The sequence below is a fragment of the Ranitomeya variabilis genome, chromosome 4 (assembly GCF_051348905.1).
Source record: "Ranitomeya variabilis isolate aRanVar5 chromosome 4, aRanVar5.hap1, whole genome shotgun sequence".
NCBI lineage: Eukaryota > Metazoa > Chordata > Amphibia > Anura > Dendrobatidae > Ranitomeya > Ranitomeya variabilis.
This window is the reverse complement of record NC_135235.1, coordinates 319,076,322-319,098,603: the sequence shown is the minus strand read 5'-3', so window position 1 is coordinate 319,098,603 and position 22,282 is coordinate 319,076,322. Positions and strand designations below refer to the sequence as shown.

The 22,282-nt window shown below is 41.2% G+C and overlaps 1 protein-coding gene across 2 annotated transcripts in view; it reads right to left on the bottom strand.

The window, feature by feature from the left end:
* Nucleotides 1–386: 386 nt before the first annotated feature.
* The window catches only part of DDX6 (DEAD-box helicase 6), a 53,274-nt gene continuing 31,378 nt past the window's right edge, over nucleotides 387–22,282 (bottom strand). Inside the window, exons 3-14 of one of the 2 annotated variants that reach the window (XM_077250461.1) lie at nucleotides 17,852–17,915; nucleotides 15,978–16,082; nucleotides 15,742–15,871; nucleotides 15,090–15,236; nucleotides 14,226–14,320; nucleotides 9,016–9,138; nucleotides 8,703–8,831; nucleotides 6,741–6,857; nucleotides 5,740–5,803; nucleotides 5,558–5,659; nucleotides 4,595–4,774; nucleotides 387–3,872 (exon numbers count right to left, since the gene is read on the bottom strand). In XM_077250461.1, the coding sequence (XP_077106576.1) occupies nucleotides 4,602–4,774; nucleotides 5,558–5,659; nucleotides 5,740–5,803; nucleotides 6,741–6,857; nucleotides 8,703–8,831; nucleotides 9,016–9,138; nucleotides 14,226–14,320; nucleotides 15,090–15,236; nucleotides 15,742–15,871; nucleotides 15,978–16,082; nucleotides 17,852–17,915 (1,249 nt within the window). In that variant the 3' untranslated portion in view covers nucleotides 387–3,872; nucleotides 4,595–4,601. The remainder of the gene's footprint in view (nucleotides 3,873–4,594; nucleotides 4,775–5,557; nucleotides 5,660–5,739; nucleotides 5,804–6,740; nucleotides 6,858–8,702; nucleotides 8,832–9,015; nucleotides 9,139–14,225; nucleotides 14,321–15,089; nucleotides 15,237–15,741; nucleotides 15,872–15,977; nucleotides 16,083–17,851; nucleotides 17,916–22,282) is intronic. The other variant, XM_077250462.1, reaches the window with a different exon arrangement.

Genomic DNA, 22,282 nt, shown 5'->3' with positions numbered 1-22,282 from the left:
CTGCAAGCAGCGTCCGAGGCGCGCCACAAAAGAACGGCACATCGCTAGCGCGTGCCGAAAATGGCACGCGCTAGCAAGGCGCTTTAACATTGCTGGCAATGGGAGCGCTAACGGATGCGTTGCACGGCGTTTATTTCGCCGTGCAACGCTGTTCGTTAGCGCTCACACAAAAACGAAATGAGAACCTAGCCTAACCGCCACAAATCATGCAGCTGCAGGGACTAGAACATAATATACGAGCACTCCCAGATGCGCTGATAACACGTTATCCAAGAACGTTTGCTCATCACTACTAACGCCACATCCTGCACATATACCATTTGCCTACAAAAGTGTCTGCCAAATTGATTAAAAGTGTCAATTTACAAATACACAAAAAGACAATGTTGTGATTTCCAGTGGGTATTTATTAAGTTAACAGAAATCATCCTCCAGTTTGTACCATTTTTCTTCCATACATAAGGTTATTAAACCTAACCAACAAAGAAACAGAAAAGAAACCCACTGGGCCATTTTCTCAGGTTTTAGATGAAGCAGTGATGGTAGCGGCTTAATTAACTCCACTGTGGATAATGAATTAATTCTGGCACCAGTGACAATATCCAGTGATTGCAAGTAAGCGGCTACCGATCATAGACGTTTAATTGGAAAATGGCATTGAATATCCTCCTGAGGCCACTATTCAACTTGGACCGCAGCACCAAGAGGATAAGTTACTGAAATTGGGGTTTACAATTTGTCTGCCACCAAATGTTAAACTGCTTGGCGTCACAACTGTTGACATACAAATGGTTATTCTCCACCCCCACCCAACAAATTAAGGGTACAACCAACGTTATACCTACCCCATATTGGCCCACGAGATCCATTGTAACATATTCGGAACAATTTCATTTAATTTCTCCACAGTTTAATATGTAAATAATTTTTTTTTTTACTTTTTTTTTTAATCGGCTATGCGAAAAAGAAAAAAAAAAAAAAAGTATCATGCCACTTTTCTGTTTTACAAAAAAAACAAAAACTCATTGTTGCCATTTCACTGCTCTTAGTGGAAAGTTTTGGAAAAAAAAAAAAGATTGGAAGAACATTTTAGAAACGGATCCCAATATGTTTAACTTTGGATCATAACCCTATTAACTCCCTCCCCCCCCCAAAAAAAAACAAACAAAAAAACAAAAACAAAAAAATCAGAATGAGATGCTAAACCTGTTTAGTGTTCAAGCATATATTAAAGTGTATCTGACTGAACACTGAACAGTAATACTTCATTTCCAACGTAATGTTTTTATTTTGGGTGAACGGAAACATTTCTACTAGAATTGAAAGATGCTCCCATCTCATTCTGGGACCAAAAAAACCAAAACAAAAAACAAAAAAAAAAATGGTAAAATAGAAACAGTTCCTCGCTCCCGTACCCAACATTGGGACTTATCAGATTGAGTCATGAATATTTTGCTGCTATAATGTGGCGCCGTACTACAGCAGTATGGTTTTGGAAGCTTCTCTGGCAGGCCTGGACTTCACTCCATAAACTCATGCTGCCATTTCACAGATCATCAATTGCAGTCATTCACAAAATGCATATTTGGGTGCAAAATTAGACTAGCTTGCTGCCAAAGCTTGCAAGACTGCAAAAAATAAGTGAGGTGTTCTACACTAAAGGACAAAAACTATTAAAAAATGTTTTTAAGTATTTCAGAGCATCTTTCAATTCGGATCTTTTACATGCGCTGCACCCGACGAGACAGCAGTTCCCAAATCGCTGCCCCTGTATTCCTATAGCGCTAGTTAAGCCCATCCCTGGCGTGCAATGTATAGCATACGCAGGGTATGGACATTTATAGAATTTAAAATAAAAAATATATATGAGTCATTCAAGGATCATGGATTTAGCACCAGCGTAACACTGCATTTCAGCATCGCAGCGGCACAGAATTGCACAATGACGGGTGCAGCCTAAAACACAACTGGGCAAGAGGAAGTCATTTATTGCACCATGATCCAACACGAAGCTGAAATTATTATCCAAGAATAATCCCCTTCAGTAGCAGAGCAATCATAGTATTGTTAAATATTAAATAATCCACCCCACGAAAAAGAAAATTTTTTTAAAAAAAATTCTGCCAATTGTTCTCTTGCGTTACTGAAGGTTCAGGCTTTTTACAAGTAGCTGTGCTTCTACGGGCACCTGGATGTGCAATATTAAGTGCTAGACGGTGCTAGCAGGCTTCAATCTAAACAATGGGATAAGCTTTATTATAGGGCACAGGCACAATGAAGAGTCTTCTTCTAGAATACTGCACGATCCAGGTGCCTCGAGTTTCGGGACAATGAAACCAAATGAACAAGTGATGGTTCCTCACTCACTTTGCCTGTACATGAGGCCAAGCATCTAGCATGCTGGGAGAGGCTCAGATCAAAGCAACATTTCCCTTCCAGCCTCCACAAAAAAGTTTAAAGAAAACTATGCCACGTCCTAGATTTTCAAATAAGAGTGTCTTTGCGTTAAAGCATCGCATTTTTTTTTTATTTTTTTAAATTTCTCATTTTTAATACAGGCGGTCTAAATGAAGTAAAAAAGACAAGGAGGAAATTCCACGTAAAAGCCAAACGAGTCGCTCCGTATTAGAACAAAAGGATTTGGCTTGTACTTCACCTCCTTAATATTAGACCACGCTCTCTAAAATGTTGCCATAAACTGAACCTCTCTCAACTTACGCTGCAAACCTAAAAACACAAAGAAACCTTCAACAAACCATCATCAAGGAAAAGAAAGAAAATTATTCCGCCTAGCCCTCCCCCACACCCTCCCAACAAAAATATTTACAGTTTTTATACAAGTATACACAATTTTGTTTTTTTCTTTAGATTACCCCCATACCCCTCATGCAAGGGAATTTTTGTGTTATTTTTTTTTAGAGGGGGTATGGCTTTGGAATACATCTGGAAACAAATGTTGGTGCAAATTGGAAAAGTAATAAATCTATAAACACCCCATTTAGTGTTTAGAAACAGACACCAAACCAGCACCTGCCTTTGTGATGTAGAATAAGTGTCTGGAACTTGCACTTTAAAGCCCGTTTTCTGCTCGTGTAATGACAGGTAGATGTATTTACAAGCTATTGGAACCCCCGATATTGGCAATCGCTTGCTTTCCAGATGTGAGGGGACAAATATACAAGTGGAAATGTGGAAGAGTTTCACGGCCAGCAGTTTTTGATCTAAAAAGCACCAGCTTGGTGATCTGCAGATGTTACATGGTTAAAAAAAATAAAATAAAGCAAGGAAATGAATGTATTGTCTCGTAAGGGCTGCAGTGAAGAGAACCTTGAATGGTCTTGTAGCATAAGGCACTTTGCACAAGTAAAATAGTTTGCGTTATGGAGGGGGGTGGGGTGGGATTGACATGAACTCCACACTGCCATAAGAGAATGCACAATACAAAAAAATAAAATGGTGGTAAGTACTTGTAACTTCTAAGAAGGGGTTTAGATTGAGTATTGCATTGTTGAACCAGTTAGTGGACTGGGTGGTGAGGTGTGCACACATGAAAGAGGCTTAAATAGTGCAAGGGTCCTTCAGCAGAATATCAGATTCCAGTATGCTTTCCATCTTCCATGGGTATAAAGTGAGGGGGGGGAACAAAACAAGTGCAACATCATGAATCCTGTGGATGCACAGTGCAAACAAATGGGGCTCAAAATCACAGATTAGAAGGAGAAGGGGAAAAAAAAAAAAATCTTCAGGCTCGAAATTAAGTTGGTCAGTGTTCCAGAAGGCAGAGGAGAACAAAAAATGGGAGGCAGGCGAGTGAGAAAACCCTCATCAACAAAAGGATGCACTGTCAAACTCTTCTGGGGGTCAGCCAAAGCCTGCAATAATAATAACATAGTCAGTATCATCCTCACATTACTCCATGTATCCCAGATCAGAGGGTGGCACATTGTACAATTCTAAGGTGGTCCCTACCACAATCGTCCATTCCTGGCTGCATATTCACTTATGTCACCGTATGCCGCTCATGCATTTTGGTGAAGTGTGCTGGTAAAAGTCAACCTGCACTTACTACATCTAGCACCATACTGCAGTTGTGGGAGCAGTCCCATGTAACCAGTTCCTGACCAGTGACAAATGCATGGTCAGGTGCTTATGGCAGGTACCATCTTCATATGCCTATCAAGGCCGCTGTATAAAGTATTGCCATTTATTTCATGAGAAGATCACATGATTCAGTGTCCTAGTGAGGGAAAACCCCTAAATGACTGCAGCTTTAGGTTTATTGCACCATCCCAAATATATAGAGATCTGGAAGACCATAAAATGGCACCAGAGAAAAAGCCAACCAATTCCTTAAACTGCTTGGCTGATGGGGAAACCTGACAAACAATATTGCAGTGCAAAAAGAAATAAAAGCTTTAAATTTGGAATTTGCAAGAACACTAAATTTGTCATTTTGGATATATTACATACATCACAAAATGGTGGCAATAAAGTGGAAAAAACCCCACATTATACACAGACTAAAAGTTGTGGCTTGTGGAAGAGAAGGGTTAAGGCGAAATTCTACATATTGTGCACCAAGCGCATCACTCACATGCAGATTAATGCTTCTCTTCTCCGGACTCGCTGTGATATTCGGCCACATACAGGCTTTTGTCGATACTGCTGGGTATGGGTTTGATTTCTGTTCCCAGCTGTTCTTCAATACTTTTAAGGTTAAATCTGTCATCGTAGGTGATCAAGTTAATAGCAAGTCCAAGGTGGCCAAAGCGACCTGAAAAGGGAGAGAAATAAGTACATAAAACCTAACAAGTTAACAATAGACTGTCAACACAGAACACAAGCATGAAAAGATCACAGCAGCACAACGTTCATCATAAGGCTGTGCCCAGACTCGGCAATCGTGTGCTTAGGGAATCTGTCAGCAGGTTTTGCTCCCTCATCCGAGAGCAGCACAACATAGGACAAGAGACGGATTCCAATGATTTATCACTTTGATTACTGGGTGCAGCAGTTGTACGTCCTTAGATGTAGCAGAGCTGAGAAACGTGACCATCCACATTAGGCTCTGTATGTACTTGGTTTCTTGAGCATGAGCTGCTTATCAGAGGAAGGGGCGCATCAGTCCTAGTAGTGATTATCTCCTAGTAATAAAACCTTCATAGTAAACAGCACACAGACTGATGAGAGACATCACTGAATTCAGTGTTTTAACTCCCTACCTCATGCTGTCCTCAGATTACATAAAAACCTGACAGATTCCCTTCAGCATTGCATGCCCGTAATTAGAGCCAAAACGAAAAGAAGAAGAAGAAAGAAAAAAAAAAAAACCACATCTCCCCTTCACCATCATGTTCTGATGTAGATTCTGGTGTTGATTCTGACAAATGAACAGACCTGCCATGGCCTTCCCACTGGATGTATATAATGTTTTATTTCATATAAGATTAGGAAATACAGACAGCTTTCCGGGGTATAATAAAATGGTCGTGGGGCAACCTCCTAAAGATTCATATACTCTGCCCATTCCATAACACCAGACCGTATCGCTTCTTACCTGATCTGCCTATGCGATGAAGATAGGTCTCTGCCAGCTTTGGAAAGTCAAAGTTTATCACCACATTCACAGCTTGGATATCAATACCACGGGTAAACAAATCTGGGGAAAAAAAGGCATGGTAAAGAAAATGCAGTCTTACAATGAAGCAGAGGGGTGATGGGAGCTGGAATAAGTCTTACCAGTGCAAACAAGGTTACGGCACAATCCGTTTCTGAAATCATGGAAAACTCTATTCCTGTGTTCCTGTGAAAGAGAACATGCAGGAGCGTGAAATACAACAGCTACTCGCTATAAACCATCACTGAGATCCTGGAGAGCACCAGACCTTTATAGGTCTCCACAATATGGAAAGGGATCACACAGGTCTACTAGCTGCATGGCCTCAAAGGTTCCTCCTAATGTCAATCCTTGTAATTTGGTCTTTTATTGGTGATCAAAATGGATTGTGCATACCAAAATGGGAATAACCCATGAATTGTGATCATCTCATAATGGTACTAACATTTTGGTATTCTTTTGCAATATATTGGCACATTCATGCCAGTGTATTCTGCATCTGCATAGACTACAGCACTTTTAAACTTCTTTACATGTCAGGTGGACCTCAGTCTAGTCCCACAAGTCTGTAGTGAATCACCCGCCTGCCGTCTGGAGCACGGCTACCATCAGACTGGTTTGCAGAAGTGAGGGAAAAATGCATTGTTCATGGCAGTTGTGCATTAGTCATCCTGTCACCAGAGGTTGCATGCCCACACAGGCAGTGACCACTGACCTTGATGTCATCGCATGGCTAAAGGGGCTGTCCACTACTAGGCCAACACCTTCTTGATTTAAACGTTTGGCGCCAATAAAATAAACCCGCTTATACTCACCTCCCATGCCGGAGTCATTTCAGTGGTGTCTGCACTCGCAGTCCTGTAGCTCCCATGCAGTTGTTGTGACGTGTCATAACTGCACGAGAGACCCAAGAAGGAGAGTGCTGACACCACTGGGTAAAAGCGAGGGGTATGATAAGGGGTTGTTAAAGTAGTGGACAACTTTAAAGGGCCCTCAACTATTTAAGACAACAGACATACCAGTAAGTGAAGTGTGGGAAGGGGTCAATATGTCAGAAAACCAAACACTGAAAATACATAACCCAAGAACTAGATATCGTTTTGAACCTCTGATATGTACAAACCTGTCTCATCTTGGCATGGATATAGAAGCAGGAATAACCCAACTGGGAGATTTTCTTCGCCAACAGCTCTACCCTCTGGGAGGAGTTGCAGAAGATTATAGACTGATTTATCTGGAGCTAACAAAAAAAAGAACACACTATAGTAATCGCTATAACATGAAAATAACTCCCATGTAGCATTAGAATACAGTGCGTAAATGTGATAAGACTTAAACATTTGCATGTGGAGCATTTTAACTCTGATCTGTTCTCATCAAGCATAAAAACTAGACTGTGCGGCCGGTGGAGGAGCACTGAGAGACAAAATGGGTGAGGATAAATTAAAAGGTGCAAACCTTTATTGAGGAATAAATTCCACAACACGTTTCAACGGCAAGACGCCGTCTCCATCAGGCGGTGTCCCCATCATCCACTGTCTCAGTGCTCCTTACAAACCGCATACCTTCCTTGTTTCGGTTCTCATCAAGATCACTTATGTGGGAAGCCGATTTAGGGAAGCATTTGGCTTCATTGTACAATGTAACAATTTTCCAATAAAACCTCCTTTATTAAATGAGGACTTTAATCATTTGCTTTCAGTGGATAAAGTTGGCCCTTGTCAGGGCTCCCTGGCAATGTTACTACATTGCTATGATGACTATCCGGTAAAGGTGCCGTGTCCTTTGTGTCCATCAGGGCTGTGAAGTTGGTAATCCAAACCTTGGACTCCGACATTTCCCCGACTGACTCCACGGCACTGGTCACTACTGAGCCTGTACATAAAGTGCAGGACAGATTCATCCCAACTAACAGCCCAGGTCCTTAGACCAAGACCAGAACAGATATTTATAGAACATTTCAGAACTTTCCCAAATTGTTATGGAAACATCTAAACATCACATCCTGCATTGTACTACTGTACCCAATTATATATTTTAGGAAATCGGAGCATTTTATACAGACTCGACAACCACAGCCCTGGTGTCCACCACACAACATGCCCAGTCACACTGGAAGTAAACACTGGCTGTTCCAGGGTCCACACTGTACATGGTGCTAGCAGTTTGTTGCATGGCTCCATTTACCTTATCCATGCCTTCCAGGGGAAGGTATGATGACCGAAAACCTGTAACATTGGTGTCTCAATTGTTTAGGCTGTTCACAAACGTTAAGAAGCAAGTGCCGGCTGTACAACACCTATGTGGGATAGAGCGGGCTCAGCTCCTGAGCCTGCGCTGCACATCCACACCTGACAAGTAAATATACGACTTGGGGAGGTGAAAGGGTGAAATAGCCACCTGAGCAGGATACCCCAAGTTATGGGTTATATACCCTATGGGTGTCCATGCCATCATTCATCAGAATGTATGTACACCAAGCAGAAAACCGAAGAAGACCCAAGACGCTGGGTTCCTTGAACACGCTGTTTAAAAGCAAGTCATTTTGCAGGGAAACCGAAGCTTCACCCATGGGTTGACCATATAGTGTATATCCCTCTGCTTAACCACCACAGTGCCCTATATAAAAGATTTCCTGCGATGTCAGTGCTACTATTCTCAGCAAGCCACTCCAGCAATTATATGGCAATATGACCCCAAGATAAGCAACTTCATTGTAACTTTCAGAACAAGTCCTATCACACAGCCCAAAGCTAACCGCTCCTGGCAGTCATCCTTCACACCCATTATACCACAAGTAAAGCAGAAACTTTTTTTTTTTTTTTTTACATAAAAGCACAACTTTCACTAGTCAGATACAAAGTGTGGTGTGACCACATTGCACAAATCCTTACACAGCAGTTCTGCATGCTCTGTACTGTACCAAAGCCTATCAAACAGGAAACAAAAGAAGCTACAACAAACAGATACTTTCCATTATGTTACAAGTATGCGCATTTCACACCTACAGAACATTCTGAAAACTTACAGGAATCTTAGGACAAGAAAGGAACCACAAAGGCAGACGCAGCACATCGATACTTACTCTTGAAAAAAGTGTATTCAGGCAGTGAACCTTTTGCCTTTCTGTCACATAGGCGTAGTACTGCGTTACCCCCTTCAGTGTAAGCTCCTCCATCAGGTTAATTTCATAGGGTTTTTGCAAATGAGAGGACTGTAATGAGAAAACGCCATAGTCAAAATGCAGCTGAACATGACGGACACAAGCTGTATATGTTAAATTGCAGTCTTATGATCCAATATGGAGATTGTCTGTAACCAGGTGGGCTTACATAATAGCAGCACCGCCAAGAAATTTCATTTTAATTTTTTTTCCTGTAAAGATGAACAAAACCTACCATAAATTTCTGTACACTGAGGGGAAAGGTGGCTGAATAAAGAAGAATCTGCCTGTTTTTAGGTAGCGTCATAATGATATCTTCCATTATCTGCACAAAATCTTGAGAAAGCAGTTTATCCGCCTATAAAAGGGAAAAAAAAACTAGGTTTAAAGAACAGAAAAGCAGCACATGTGTAACACCAGTGTTATACACTACATGGTAAAAAAAAAAAAAAAAAAAAATGATTTTTACGATCTAGACAATATGGCACACAGAAATCTCAACCAATAAGGTGGCACACAGGGTAACATAGGAGCATCTCCTGACCCCATGGAGCGTACATTAAGGCTGTGTGCACACGTTTCGGATTTTTCGCTATAAAAACGCGATAAAACCGTGAAAAAAATGCTCACATTAAGCATCCTATTAAAAGAATGCAATCCGCATTTTGTATGCACATGCTGCGTTTTTTTCCTGAGCGGAAATGCATTCTGGAAAAAAACGCAGCATGTTCATTAATTTGCGGAATCGCTGCGATTCCGCACACATAGGAATGCATTGATCTGCTTACTTCCCGCATGGGGCTATGCCCACCATGCGGGAAGTAAGCGGATCATGTGCAGATGGTACCCAGGGTGGAGGAGAGGAGACTCTGCTCCACGGACTGGGCAACATATAAATTGTTTAAAAAAAAAAATAAAAAATGATGAATTAGAATAAAAAAAAAATGTGATATGCTCACCTTCTGATGGCCCCTGGAGTCCTCCCACCTCTCAGCGGTGGACACGGTGGCTTCCGTTCCCAGGTATGCGGTTTGTGAAGGACCTGCGATGACGTCGCGGTCACGTGACGTCATCCCAGGTCCTTCGCACACAACATCCCAGCGGCCGCGTGCACCGCTGAGGAGATCGGGTGACTTTGGAAGCTTAGAATAACTTATTATTATAATTATTATTATATTATTATTTTTAACATTAGATCTTTTTACTATTGATGCTGCATAGCAGCATCAATAGTAAAAAGTTGGTCACACTTGTCAAACACTGTTTGACAAGTGTGACCAACCTGTCAATCAGTTTTTGAAGTGATGCTACAGATCGCTTGTAAAACGCTAGCACTCTGCAAGCTAATTACGCTTGTAAAACGCTATTGTTTAGCGGGAATATGCATGCCATGTCCGCATGCGATATACCCACGGCAGGAGTTGCGGAAATTTCCGCGGCAATTCTGCAATGTGTGCACTTTGCCCAACTCTAGATCACATGAGTAATCCGTGACAATACATTTAAAGTATGTCCAGCATGACCTGAGTGATATAAATCCAAACCAAATAGAACACTTGATATTAGAACGCCCAAGACGTACATCACAGTAACTCTGCTTCTTAGGCAGTCTCTTTCGAGAGGACACTCCTGAATGCAATAATATCCGAAGAGAAAAGGAGCATTCAGTCCAAAAATTCGTAAAAGATGTATATAAATATATTAAATAATCAATTAATAACATACCAAGTTAATATAACAGACATATACATAAGGAGGGATCATATCAGCCACAGGTATCAAAGTGCCTAGTGCTCAGTTATTATGGGAAGCAATCACAATATACCCCTATTGTAGGATACATTAACCGAATACGTATTCGTTGCTGAATGGCAACACTAATATATAGCAGTAGAAAAAAAAAAACAAAAAAAAACAAAACCAGCTCACCTGCTAGGCATGTGTTGTGGGGAAGCCCGGATACCGTGCAGTCATCACGTGGAATAGTACAACAACAAAAAAAGGAAAAATCCAGCTTCCAAAAATGATCAAATTTATTGAAAATAACATGCAAAGTCCAAGAACATGGTAGACAGGAGAATGAGTAGCAGCAGGCTACGCGTTTCGAACAGTATGTTCTTTTTCAAAGCTTTGAAAAAGAACATACTGTTCGAAACGCGTAGCCTGCTGCTACTCATTCTCCTGTCTACCATGTTCTTGGACTTTGCATTTTATTTTCAATAAATTTGATCATTTTTGGAAGCTGGATTTTTCCTTTTTTTTTCGTTCTAATATATAGCAATGCTTGTTAAGAATGCTTACCCATGTAGTAGTTAGTGCCGAGCCCATGTCTCGCCGCTACCGACGCGCGTTTCACTGCTCTTTTTCAAGCACTGCTATATATTACAATGTTGCCATTGAGCAACGAATACGTATTCGGTTAATGTATCCTACAATAGGGGTATATTGTGAATGCTTCCCATAATAACTGAGCACTAGGCACTTTGATAGTTTCATGACATTTTGCTGGTATACCTGTGGCTGATATGATCCCTCCTTATGTATATGTCTGTTATATTAACTTGGTATGTTATTAATTGATTATTTAATATATTTATATACATCTTTTACGAATTTTTGGACTGAATACTCCTTTTCTCTTTGGGTACTATATGATCTGAGTGATGAAGCATAACCTATGAACAACTAAAACTTCACTCTATGTATGACGGAAATCCGCAGCCATACTGGGCCACTTCTGATTACTGGTCATGTGCTGGGAAGGAGTACAGCAGAACCATGCTACCTACTCTGCACTCATTACCTTGATTAATTGCACCTGTTTGATCTCGTTACCTGTAAAAAAACAACTGTCCACATACAATCACACTCCAACCTCGCCACCATAGCCACGACCAAAGAGCTGTCCAAGGACACCAGGAACATAATTGTAGATCTGCACAAGGCTTGGATGGGCTACATGACAATAGGCAAGCAGCTTGATGAGAAGGCAACAGTTGGCACAATTAGAAAATGGTAGAAACATAAGGCTTCTTTCACACTTCCGTTGGTACGGTGCCGTCACTAAGGGTCGGCGCAACGTACCGACGGAAGTGTGTGAAATTTTGAGTGACGCGAGCAGCGGACGCAGTGTTTCAACGCGTCAGCTGCCCATTGTAAAGTCCCAGGGAGGAGGGGGCGGAGTTCCAGCCGTGCATGCGCAGTAAAAAATGCAGGACACAATGTACGAAAAAACGTTCCCTTGAACGTTTTTTCGCTACGACGGCCCACCAAATAGCGATGCATCCAGTGCACGACGTATGGAACGTGTGTCCATACGTCGCGATGCGTCGGTAATACAAGTCTATGTGAAAAAAAAAAAAAGCATCCTGCGGGCAACTTTGCAGGATGCGTTTTTTTCCACAGAACGACGTATTGTGACGGTCTGCAAAAGACGGAAATGTGAAAGTAGCCTTAGATGACTCAATGTTCCTCTGTCTGGGGCTCCATGCAAGATCTCGCATTGTGGGGTAAGGATGCTTCTGAAAAAGGTCAGGAATCAGCCCGGAACTACACCTGGGACCACAGTCTCAAACATTACCGTTAGTAACACACTACACCATTATGGATGAACAGCCTGCAGGGCACGCAAGGTCCCTCCTTGCTCATGCCATCACATGTTCAGGTTTGTTTGAAGTTCACCAATGACCATCTGGATGATCCAGAGGAGGTATGGGTGAAAGTCATGAGGTCAGATGAAACCAAAATAGAACTTGTTGGTATAAACACCACTAGCCGTGTTTGGAGGAAGATGGTCGAGTACAACTCCTAGAACACCATCCAAACCGTGATGCATGGTGAGGAAACATCATACTTTGGGGGTGCTTTTCTGCAAAGGGGACAGGACGACGTTAATGTATTGAAGGGATGGTGGATGGGGTCATGCATCATGAGATTTAGACCAGCAACCTCCTTTTCCCAGTAACAGGATTGAAGATGGCTCGTGGCTGGGTCTTCGGCATGACAATGACCCAAAAGAGGAGTGGCTCCGAAAGAGGCATTTCAAGGTCCTGGAGTGGCCCTAGCAAGTCTCCAGACCTGAACCCAATAGAATATATTTGGAGGGAGCTGAAACAATATTGCCCAGCAACAGCACCGAAACCTGAAAGATCTGTGTGGAGGAGTGGGGCAAAATCCCTGCTGCAGTGTGTGCAAACTTGGTCAAGAACTACAGGAAACGTCTGACCTAATTGCAAAGGTTTTTCTACCAAATATTAAATTCAGTTTTTCTATTGTATCAAATACTTATTACATGCAATAAAATGCAAATTATGTAAAAAGGATATAATGCCATCTCCTGGAGATTTTTTAAAATTTTTTTTATTTCAGTTCAACTGTACCTACAATAAAAATATTTTACAGACCTCTCCATTCTTTGCAGGTGGGAAAACTTGCAAAATCCACAGTGTATCAAATACTTATTTTCCCCATTGTATGTGGTTCTGATCCTATCCCAGCACATAGACCCCCTTATATTGTCTAGCCTAGCACGACTGATCTATATCCTCACACATATGAGAAGACCATTGATTTGAAACATCAAAGATGAAAAAGAATAGCAGCACTCACCTGATCCTTGTTAAACTCGTGCATTTATTCCATTACAGAAACAGCTTATTACATGAGGAGGTGCAGGTGTCAAGGCAGTTTGTGAAATAGAAGACCTGACTGACTACGGCCGTTTCACGCCTTCCTGGTGCTTCTACAGGTCCATAAAAATGGAATAAATGCACGAGAGTTGAACAAGGATCGGGTGAGTGCTGCGATTCTTTTCATCTCTGATGTTCCATTTAATTCATACTATACATCTGCACCACCCTGAAGAGAAACTACCAGGAGATTTGTGAGGAGTAGATTGTGTGAACACACTGAATACTGTGATTACTGACTGAAATAACTCTTCCATTTTTGTGACCATAGATTTATTTGCATCAACCGAATTGAAATGATTTTTAATTTAATAATGTACAACTTGTCATCTAGGTTGCAGGCCACCATGAAGTCAGAGTTACCTAGGCAAGTAGCGAATTGCCCGAGTTGTCACATTGCATTAGAGCCTGAAAGTGCCACAGCAGCGGATCCAGCCAGCCACCCTCCACCCTTTTGCAGCAGAGGCAAAGCTGCCCCCATTACCAGCCTGAGAAAGAGCACAGGGGAGCAATGTGGTACAACCATGCCGCTGGTCTGAATAATTACTTCAGGATCACACCGCCCTAGAAAAGCAGAGAAGCCAGAAGTGGTGGTCTCCTGAAGATTCATATTGAGACAACCCCTCTAAGTTCTGCTTCCTAAATATTTGTGAATGGAAGCAATAAAGAAAAATGAAGGCTTAATGATCGGAAGACGATAATCATATTTCTACCATGTTTGGCTGTAGACAAAACTGAAAATGACAACAGAAATTACCTCATCCAGAACGATCATCTGAATGTGGTCCACTTTAGCTACACCTTTTTTGATAAGATCCAGAATCCTTCCTGGAGTAGCGATCACCACATGAACTGAGGGTAAAATCAAAAGTGGAAGTTAGAGCAAACTATGAAGATTATAACAGGTTTACAGCATTTAAGGGTACATGCTTGACAACTGTGCCCTTCATTTCTGTAGGAGTGACAGATAACACCGTCATGCACCTTCCACACAACAGAGGGATAGACATCTAACCTGTGAGGGATCCTAAAGGTCCAAGGTAATCCCAGTTTTCCCTCATTTCACTACAGTTTTATTCAATGTCCGAGTCTAACCCAAAACAAAGTGCAGCCCTGTGCTCCTTATTCTGCCCACAGCAAAAGAAAAGCCAAAGTTACATCAGAACCATTAAAACGTTTAAGGTTAGGGCTTTTATAACATTTGTCTTCACACCAGATGTCTAGGGTCCCCTCATAATGCCACAAAGCTCTGACACATGGCCTCCACAATTTAGCTTAACCCACTAGACAGTCCATGGTTGCACTTGAACATTTTTGATAAGCAGTAGCCTCACATGCTGAACGTCCCCCACAAGACCTACCATTTTGGAAATACTCTAACCTAGTTCAGCCATCAGAAATTGGTCCAAGCGTTAGATCCCTACACCCGCCACTGTCCTTGGATATAGCACAACAATAAACTGGGCACTTGCTGCCCAATGTCAGTTGCTTTACCCATCAGTGGCTATAATGCAATGCCTCTTGGTGGTTGTTACTTCTCAACCATGTTTGCTGGCAGCATTACAAAACATACAGCCATTCATGAAGTCTTAATTCATTATTTGACAGTCACAGATTTTACCTGTATCATCCAGCCTCATTATATCATCTCGTAAATTGGTGCCTCCGGTTGTTGCCATAACTTTAACCCCTCCCATATGCTTGCTGACTTGGATGCAGATCTGACTGACCTGAAGTGCAAGCTCTCGAGTGGGTACAATAACCATTGCTGTGGAAAACAGAAAAAAAAAAAAAAAAAAAAGGGAAAAGTGAAAACTAAAATATCTAAAAACATTTACATTTTGCTGACAAATCAGGTTTAGAAGTAATTTAAAGGGGCTGTCCCCATGTAGAAAGCCTTATCTGATACATAGAATTCATTGAAAAAAAACAAAACAAAAGAAAAACACAGCCACAAAACAACTTTGCTTTACTTATCCTTTTAGGGTTTGGCGCAGAGTATCTGATGCTGCCCCAGTCTGCAGCGGTGACGTCACATCAGCATCACTGAAATCACCGGCTCTGCCCGTGTATGTAGATGGCACAAGCCGCTGAACTCAGGAATTGGCTGAAGTGATGTTGGTGTGATGTCACCACCACAGTTAAACAATGGAGAACGAGGCACCATGGAGACTCGGTGCTGAACCCGGGAAGACAAGTAAGGCATAGTTTGTTTTTGCACCACGCACTGCACATATCAGGAAAAGTGTTTTCTGAAAGGGGACAGTCCTAACCTTGTATGCAGTCCTTCTTTAAGTCTAGCCGTTCAAGTAAGGGAATGAGGTAGGCTCCACTCTTGCCAGTTCCATTTTTTGCTCTAGCCAAGATATCCCTACCAGACAATGCAATGGGAATGCTTTCCTCCTGTTTATATTAAAAAAAACAAAAAAAACAACAACAAAAAAGTCATTTGATGAAGACGTTTGTTTTTGGCATTTTGTTAAGCCTGGTTTGCCTCCATTTTACAAACCTGAATTGGGGACGGCTTCTCCCATCCCATTTCAAAAATCCCCATGAGCAGCTCTCGTTTTAAACAGTAATCTTCAAACTCATTGCCTTTTGTGGAGGTGACATCCTGGAAACAACATGAAAGTGTGATCACCGAGAGGAAATTATTCAAAACCATTTCACCTTCAGGTTTTAAGTTTTTTGTTAACCCCTTCACTCTACCCGCCGATTATCTGTTTTTTCTCTTCCCCATATTCCAAGAGTTATAACTTAATTCTCCATCCCCATAGCCATATGAGGGCTTGTTTTTTGTGTGGAACGAGCTGTACTTTTGAATGACATCACTGATTTTACCATAGTGTTCTGGAAAAACTGGTAAAAAAAAAATTAAGTGAGATGAAATTGCAAAATTATTTTTAAAGGGAATCTGTCACCTAATTTTGGGCCTATAAGGCCAGGTTCACATTACATTTTTGACGTCCGTTTGACAGACTACGTTACACCGCGGCACAACGTGGTGTAACGTAGTCCGTTAACGCCACCATTTAGTCCAATGTCGGATGCATCGCTAGTGCACGCCTTGGGACGCGGGCTGCAGCGTTTCCGGGTCAGCCACTGCTAGCACAGAGCGTCTGCTTGCTCTATCTGCGCTAGCGCGATGACATATCAGCACTTGCGTTAACAGCAGCCCGTTAACGCATGTGTTGAACGGGCTGCTGTTAACGCAATGTGAACCTAGCCTAAGCTGCGGCCACCGCCATCAGGGGCTTATCTACAGCAATACAGAATGCTGTACATAAGCCCCTGACGGTGGTGGTGGTGGCCGCAGCTTATTAGGGACAAAATTCACTATATGGTAAAACTGACCTAGTAGTAGGTTTCTCCAGATCCATACAAGTAAATAGATACAAAACATTTTTATATTTTTTAGGTGATGGGAAAAAAAAAATATAGTTATTGTTTGCATTTTCCGATACCCATAGCATTTTCATTTCTCTAGTTCTGGGGCTGGGCGGTTGCTTATTTTATGCACCTTGAACTGACTTTATATGTACCACTTGGGGTAGCCTAATATTGCGGCGGCCTAAAGGAAAAACACAATTCTGGAGTTGCAATTTTCTTTTTGTTACTCCGTTTACCGATCACATTAACTTATTTTATATTTTGATAGACACTACATTTCTGAACCAAATGTATATTTCTATTTTATATTTCATGGGGCGGGGCGTGATTTGAACTTGTGTTTTTTTTTATCATTTCCATATTTATTTACTTCAATAGTCTCCTTAGGAGATTTCAAACTGCGATCATCCGATTGTCTATGGTATATACCGCTAGCTACTATATCAAGTTATAGAGCTGGCATTCACAGGAGTATCAGAATGACAGGCATGGGGGTCTTATGCACACCCCCGTATGTCATGACAACTGATCTGCACCCCCCCCCCCCCCCCATCATGGGACAGTGGCGCCAATGGGTGGGATTTAAGATAGGCTTCTGGCTAGCAGGTGTTAAATCCCACTGTCCGTGAGTGACAGCAGGATTTAACTGGTTGATAGTCACAAGGGGAGCTCCGATCCACCCACAGCTGTTAGAGGCACTTGATGCCCGAATTTAACAGCCATCATGTTCATGGAAAGATGTGGGCTCAGAATGCGAGCCCACAAAGTCAAAGGTAGTGAAGGGGTTGAAGATGAAAGAAAAATTAAAATTGAGTGTCCACAAAGAAAATGGATTAACAGCAATTTGGTGGACAACTGTACACTTGTTATTTATGTAGGCTACTTGTGCTAGTAATGGGAACACATCCCATATTACAATACAAATCTAGAAAAACAAACAATAACAATCCAACGGCATGATACAAACATTACAGGAGGGGAGAAAAATCTTACTGAAGTCTTTATTCGAAGATCTTTTGGTGGGAGTTTTAATGTCTTCTTCCAGTCATCACCAGGTCTACAAGGAAAAACAAATACATTTAGTCTTTTTTTATGTTTACTGACGTTTCAAGTCGATAGATCCCCAGATTTCAGACTTCAAACAATATGCACTCATATCCAAGAGGTGATCACAGTGTACAATTTTTTTTTTTTTTTTTTACAAAAGGATTATACAGTCATTCTAATTGATTTTCAAACTTTTCCTACCTGTTATTTTTTCATGTTTGGGGGAGAAAAATAAAAAAAATTGAAGTGCAAAAGTGAAAAATTGTTTAAGAGCCATGACTTATTTTTCTGTCAGCATGGCAGTGTGACACTTGTTTATGGTCAATCCAATGTATTGGATGATGGGGAAAACATTTCATAATGGAGTCGAAAATTAAAATTACTTCCCAGGTCAGAATCTTTTCTGAGATCTGTAACTTATTTTCAGTCACTGTCTTGAGACTTGTTTTGTGTGGCAAGCTGATAGTACAGATAAAATATTGGGTACAAAACGTTTTGACCGCTTTTAATGCTTTTTTTTTTTTTTTTAATAAGGTGCAGAGATTGAAAATTCTGGCATTTGAAATTTTTACTTCTCTAAGAATTAAGAAATTTGATGACACTGCACTTTTTACAGACCAAAATATGCTTTTTATTTCTAGATAAGAGTAAATCTGAAATTTCAGATTTTTAAAAACTTAAAAAATTAGACGATTGTCCCCTTAGGGACTTGAACCTGCGATCAGCTGATTTTATTGCAGTATATAGTTAAATTAGCTTCTTCAAAGACAATGCACAGGTTCGGCTTCATAGGAAGACTAAAATGGCAGCCATGAGACCTTAATCAAGCTCCCCAGCTGCTGTGTCAATGTCATGGGAGGATGATGGGAGCTGGAGACAACAAAAAACAGTGATCGTGGCATTTAAAAAATGGCCCTGTCAGTAACAGAGCAGTATTTAAAATGGTTAAATAAAATTTGAGCCTCATCTCCAAGGTATGCTGCAGGTCCACAAGTCCGCTCCATAAATGCCACCCTATGCACAAACAAAATGTAATCCTGGACAAACCATTTAATATTAAGATTATACAGATATTCTGACAGAAAATGTTTTTATATACATATAGGACAGAATTTTATATCTTATTTAACCAGACGTCTATTTTCATTAAGATATATGGAATATAAGGGGTTCTCACTGTTAGTGGATCGTGGTGCTCTGAAGAAAATTCCAGAAAGTAAAGAAACAAAAAACTTCAGCACTCAAATGATAAATTTATTGCCAAATATTCATATGAAAAATGAGGCAAACCACCATTTTAAAAAGGAAAAAAAAAAAGTATAAAACAAATGCACTTCTGCTGCAACGTTTCGGCAACAAGATGCCTTTTTCAAGCCAAATCTGTGTGGAAAAGGGGTCTCTGGTTATGGAAATTCCTGGCACCGGCAGCTCGCCATGGCACAGAAGCTCCGGCGCTACGCAGGAATGCTTGTGGATTAAATTCCATAACCAGAGACCCTTTTTCCACACAGATTTGGCTTAAAAAAGACATCTTGTTGCCAAAACGTTGCAGCAGAAGTATATCTGTTTATACCTGGGTCTTTTTTCCTTTTTCATATATTGTGGTGATTTGCCTCATTTTTCATATGAATATTTGGCAATAAATATAATTTGAGTGCCGAAGTTTTTGATTCTTTACTGTCTATTTTCAGTAAGCCAGGAGGAATATAAATACATATACATATGGTTGTGTGAAAGCATTTGCCCCTTCCCGATTTCCTATTCTTTTGCATGTTTGTCACACAAATTAAATGGATCTGGAGATCTGAAATATTAGCCAAAGATACCAAGTAAACAAAATGCAGTTTTCAAATGAAGGTCTTTATTAAAAGAAAAATCTAAACCTACAGGGCCCTGTGTGAAAAAAGTGATTTTGTACGCCCCCCCCACCCTAAAACAAAGCAACTGTGGTTTATCACAACTTTGTAGCTAGGGAATTTGAACTCTACTTCACAAACAGGCATGATTACTGCCACATCTGTTTTAAATAAAAAAATAAAATCACTTAACTAGGACCTGTCTGACAGTGACAAAGTAAAAGATCCTCAAAAGATAGAAATCTATCAATCTGGAAGAGGTTAAAAAGCCATTTCTAAAGTTTTGGGACTCGAGCGAACCACAGGGAGCCATTATTCACAAAGACATGGAACCAGGTAACCCTTCCCAGTAGTGGCCGGCCGAGCAAAATTACCCAAGAGTAGTGAAGAGCAAACACATGGATGTTCGGGTCTGGCAAAACAGTTAAAATAAAGTTCAGTTCAAGTAACAAAAGCACTCGAACCCAGACCCAATTTGCCACGCTGTCATGTGCATGACAACACAGCAAACACTGCCTCTGATCGGGGGTAAAATCATTACTGGCGGTCAGAGACACTATTCCCACACTGTCAAATGACAGCATGAGCCCGCAGCTGTGATTGGTTGCAAAAAGCTTACCTATGGTCACTAGCGCCTGCTAATGGGACTACTACTCCCATCAGCCTACACCTGCTGCCGCTAATCGAGCCAGTGGCGACGGGGGTATTAATCATTCAGCGCTCTAGATAAATTAAAGCGTGGGTTCCCCTGCGTTTTTGATAAGCAGCCAGGCAAAACCGACAGCTGTGGGCTGCAACCCTCAGCTGTCAGTTTTAGCAAAGTTGGTTAAGAATAGAGGGGTCCCCATGCCTTTAAAATTTAAATATACAATTAAAAAAAAAAAAACACTGCGTGATGCATATCCCCCCCATTGTTGACAATCAGCCAAGCTAAAGCAGACAGCTGGGGCTGGTATTCTCAGGTTGGTAAGGGGCTGATATTGCCTTCCACCCTCCCAGACTAAAAATAACAGCCGCCAAAAGAAAAAGCCCATCTAGTGGATGCACCAATTCTGGCGCTTCGACACAGTCTCTTCCCACTATTGGGAAGGTGGGGGCAATATCCATGTCCCCCTTATCAAACTGAGAGTACCGCTAACTTTGTAGTTTTTTTTTTTTGTTTATTTACTTAAATTTAAAAATACCAGCGTGGGAACCCCTCTATTCTTTATAACCAACCTTGCCAAAGCTTACTGCCGAGTTTAACAGCCTGCAACTGTCCGCTTTGCCTGGCTGTTTAACAAAAATATAGAGGAACTCAGTTTTTTTATTTTCATTATTTAGAGTGCAGGCGCTGGCTGATGAATACTCCGATCAGCTGTCAACTGTTCTGTTATTAGTGGCAGAAGGTGCAGGCTGATGGGAGTAGTATTCCCATCAACCAACGCCAGTGACTGGAAGTAAACTTTTTACCTCTGGTCACAGCTGTGGGCTCACACTGGTGGAATTAATCTTACGGCCCATCAGAGCCACCCGTGTTTCTCGCACTGTCATGCAGATAAAAGTGCGAGAAACACCCGGTGTTCGGGGTGCCGATCCTGAACAGTAACAGACTTCCTAGTGAAGTCTGTGCCCGAACAGTACGGACCCTGAACTTTACTAGCCTTTAACACTTCAAAGTCCACATCAATTCTCTAGCACTCAGAGGTTTGCATGGCAGGTTGAAGCTCCTGCCTATGATCAGATTGTGAATCGCCATATAATTCCTTTTCAACCAATTCAGCTGTCTCAAGGTTTCTGTTGGTAGTCATCATATTTCATTATGCTGAAATAAGAGTTTGTAAAATTTTACATCTATGGGACATTACTTCCAGGCACACACATATATTGATATTTCTTTTGAAATATTTTCAGACTTTTTTTTTTTTTTTCTTCTTAATCTTTTTGGTGCCCGGTCTTTTAGTATGCGCATTTGACATCCTTCCAGTGGTTCACTACCAAGTCTTGGACTTGGAGACCAAGTTGACACGAGTTCAGCTCCCCACTTGATACCATTTTTTCAGGTATATCGCTCTAGGTTTTTGTTTAATAAACTTATCTCAGAGGATTTTTGATCATTTACTTTGGTTTTTACATCTGCTCTCCGTATGTGATGAACTTTGACATTGTCATGTGCCCAATTTGGCGGGTTTTTTCAAAAACAAAGGCCGCATATAAGACAATCATCTGACAGTTGCTATTCGATTTTGTCCTGATGAAGTTGTGTGCCGTCCTCAAAACGAGTTGACCTATAAAAACCTGTTAAAGTTTTGAAAGTATACAGTATCTCCGTCTATATTAATCAGCAGCGCAACAAGGTGACACGTTACCTAGATTATTTGAACCTGAACAGTAATACTGGCTTCCTGGTGAAATCTGTGCCCGAACAGTTACAGACCCTGAACTTTACTATTCGCCTATCTCTACCCAAGAGCGCAGCGAAGACTCATCCAAGAGGTCACAGAAGACCCAACATCCAAATAACCGCAGGCCTCACTTGCCT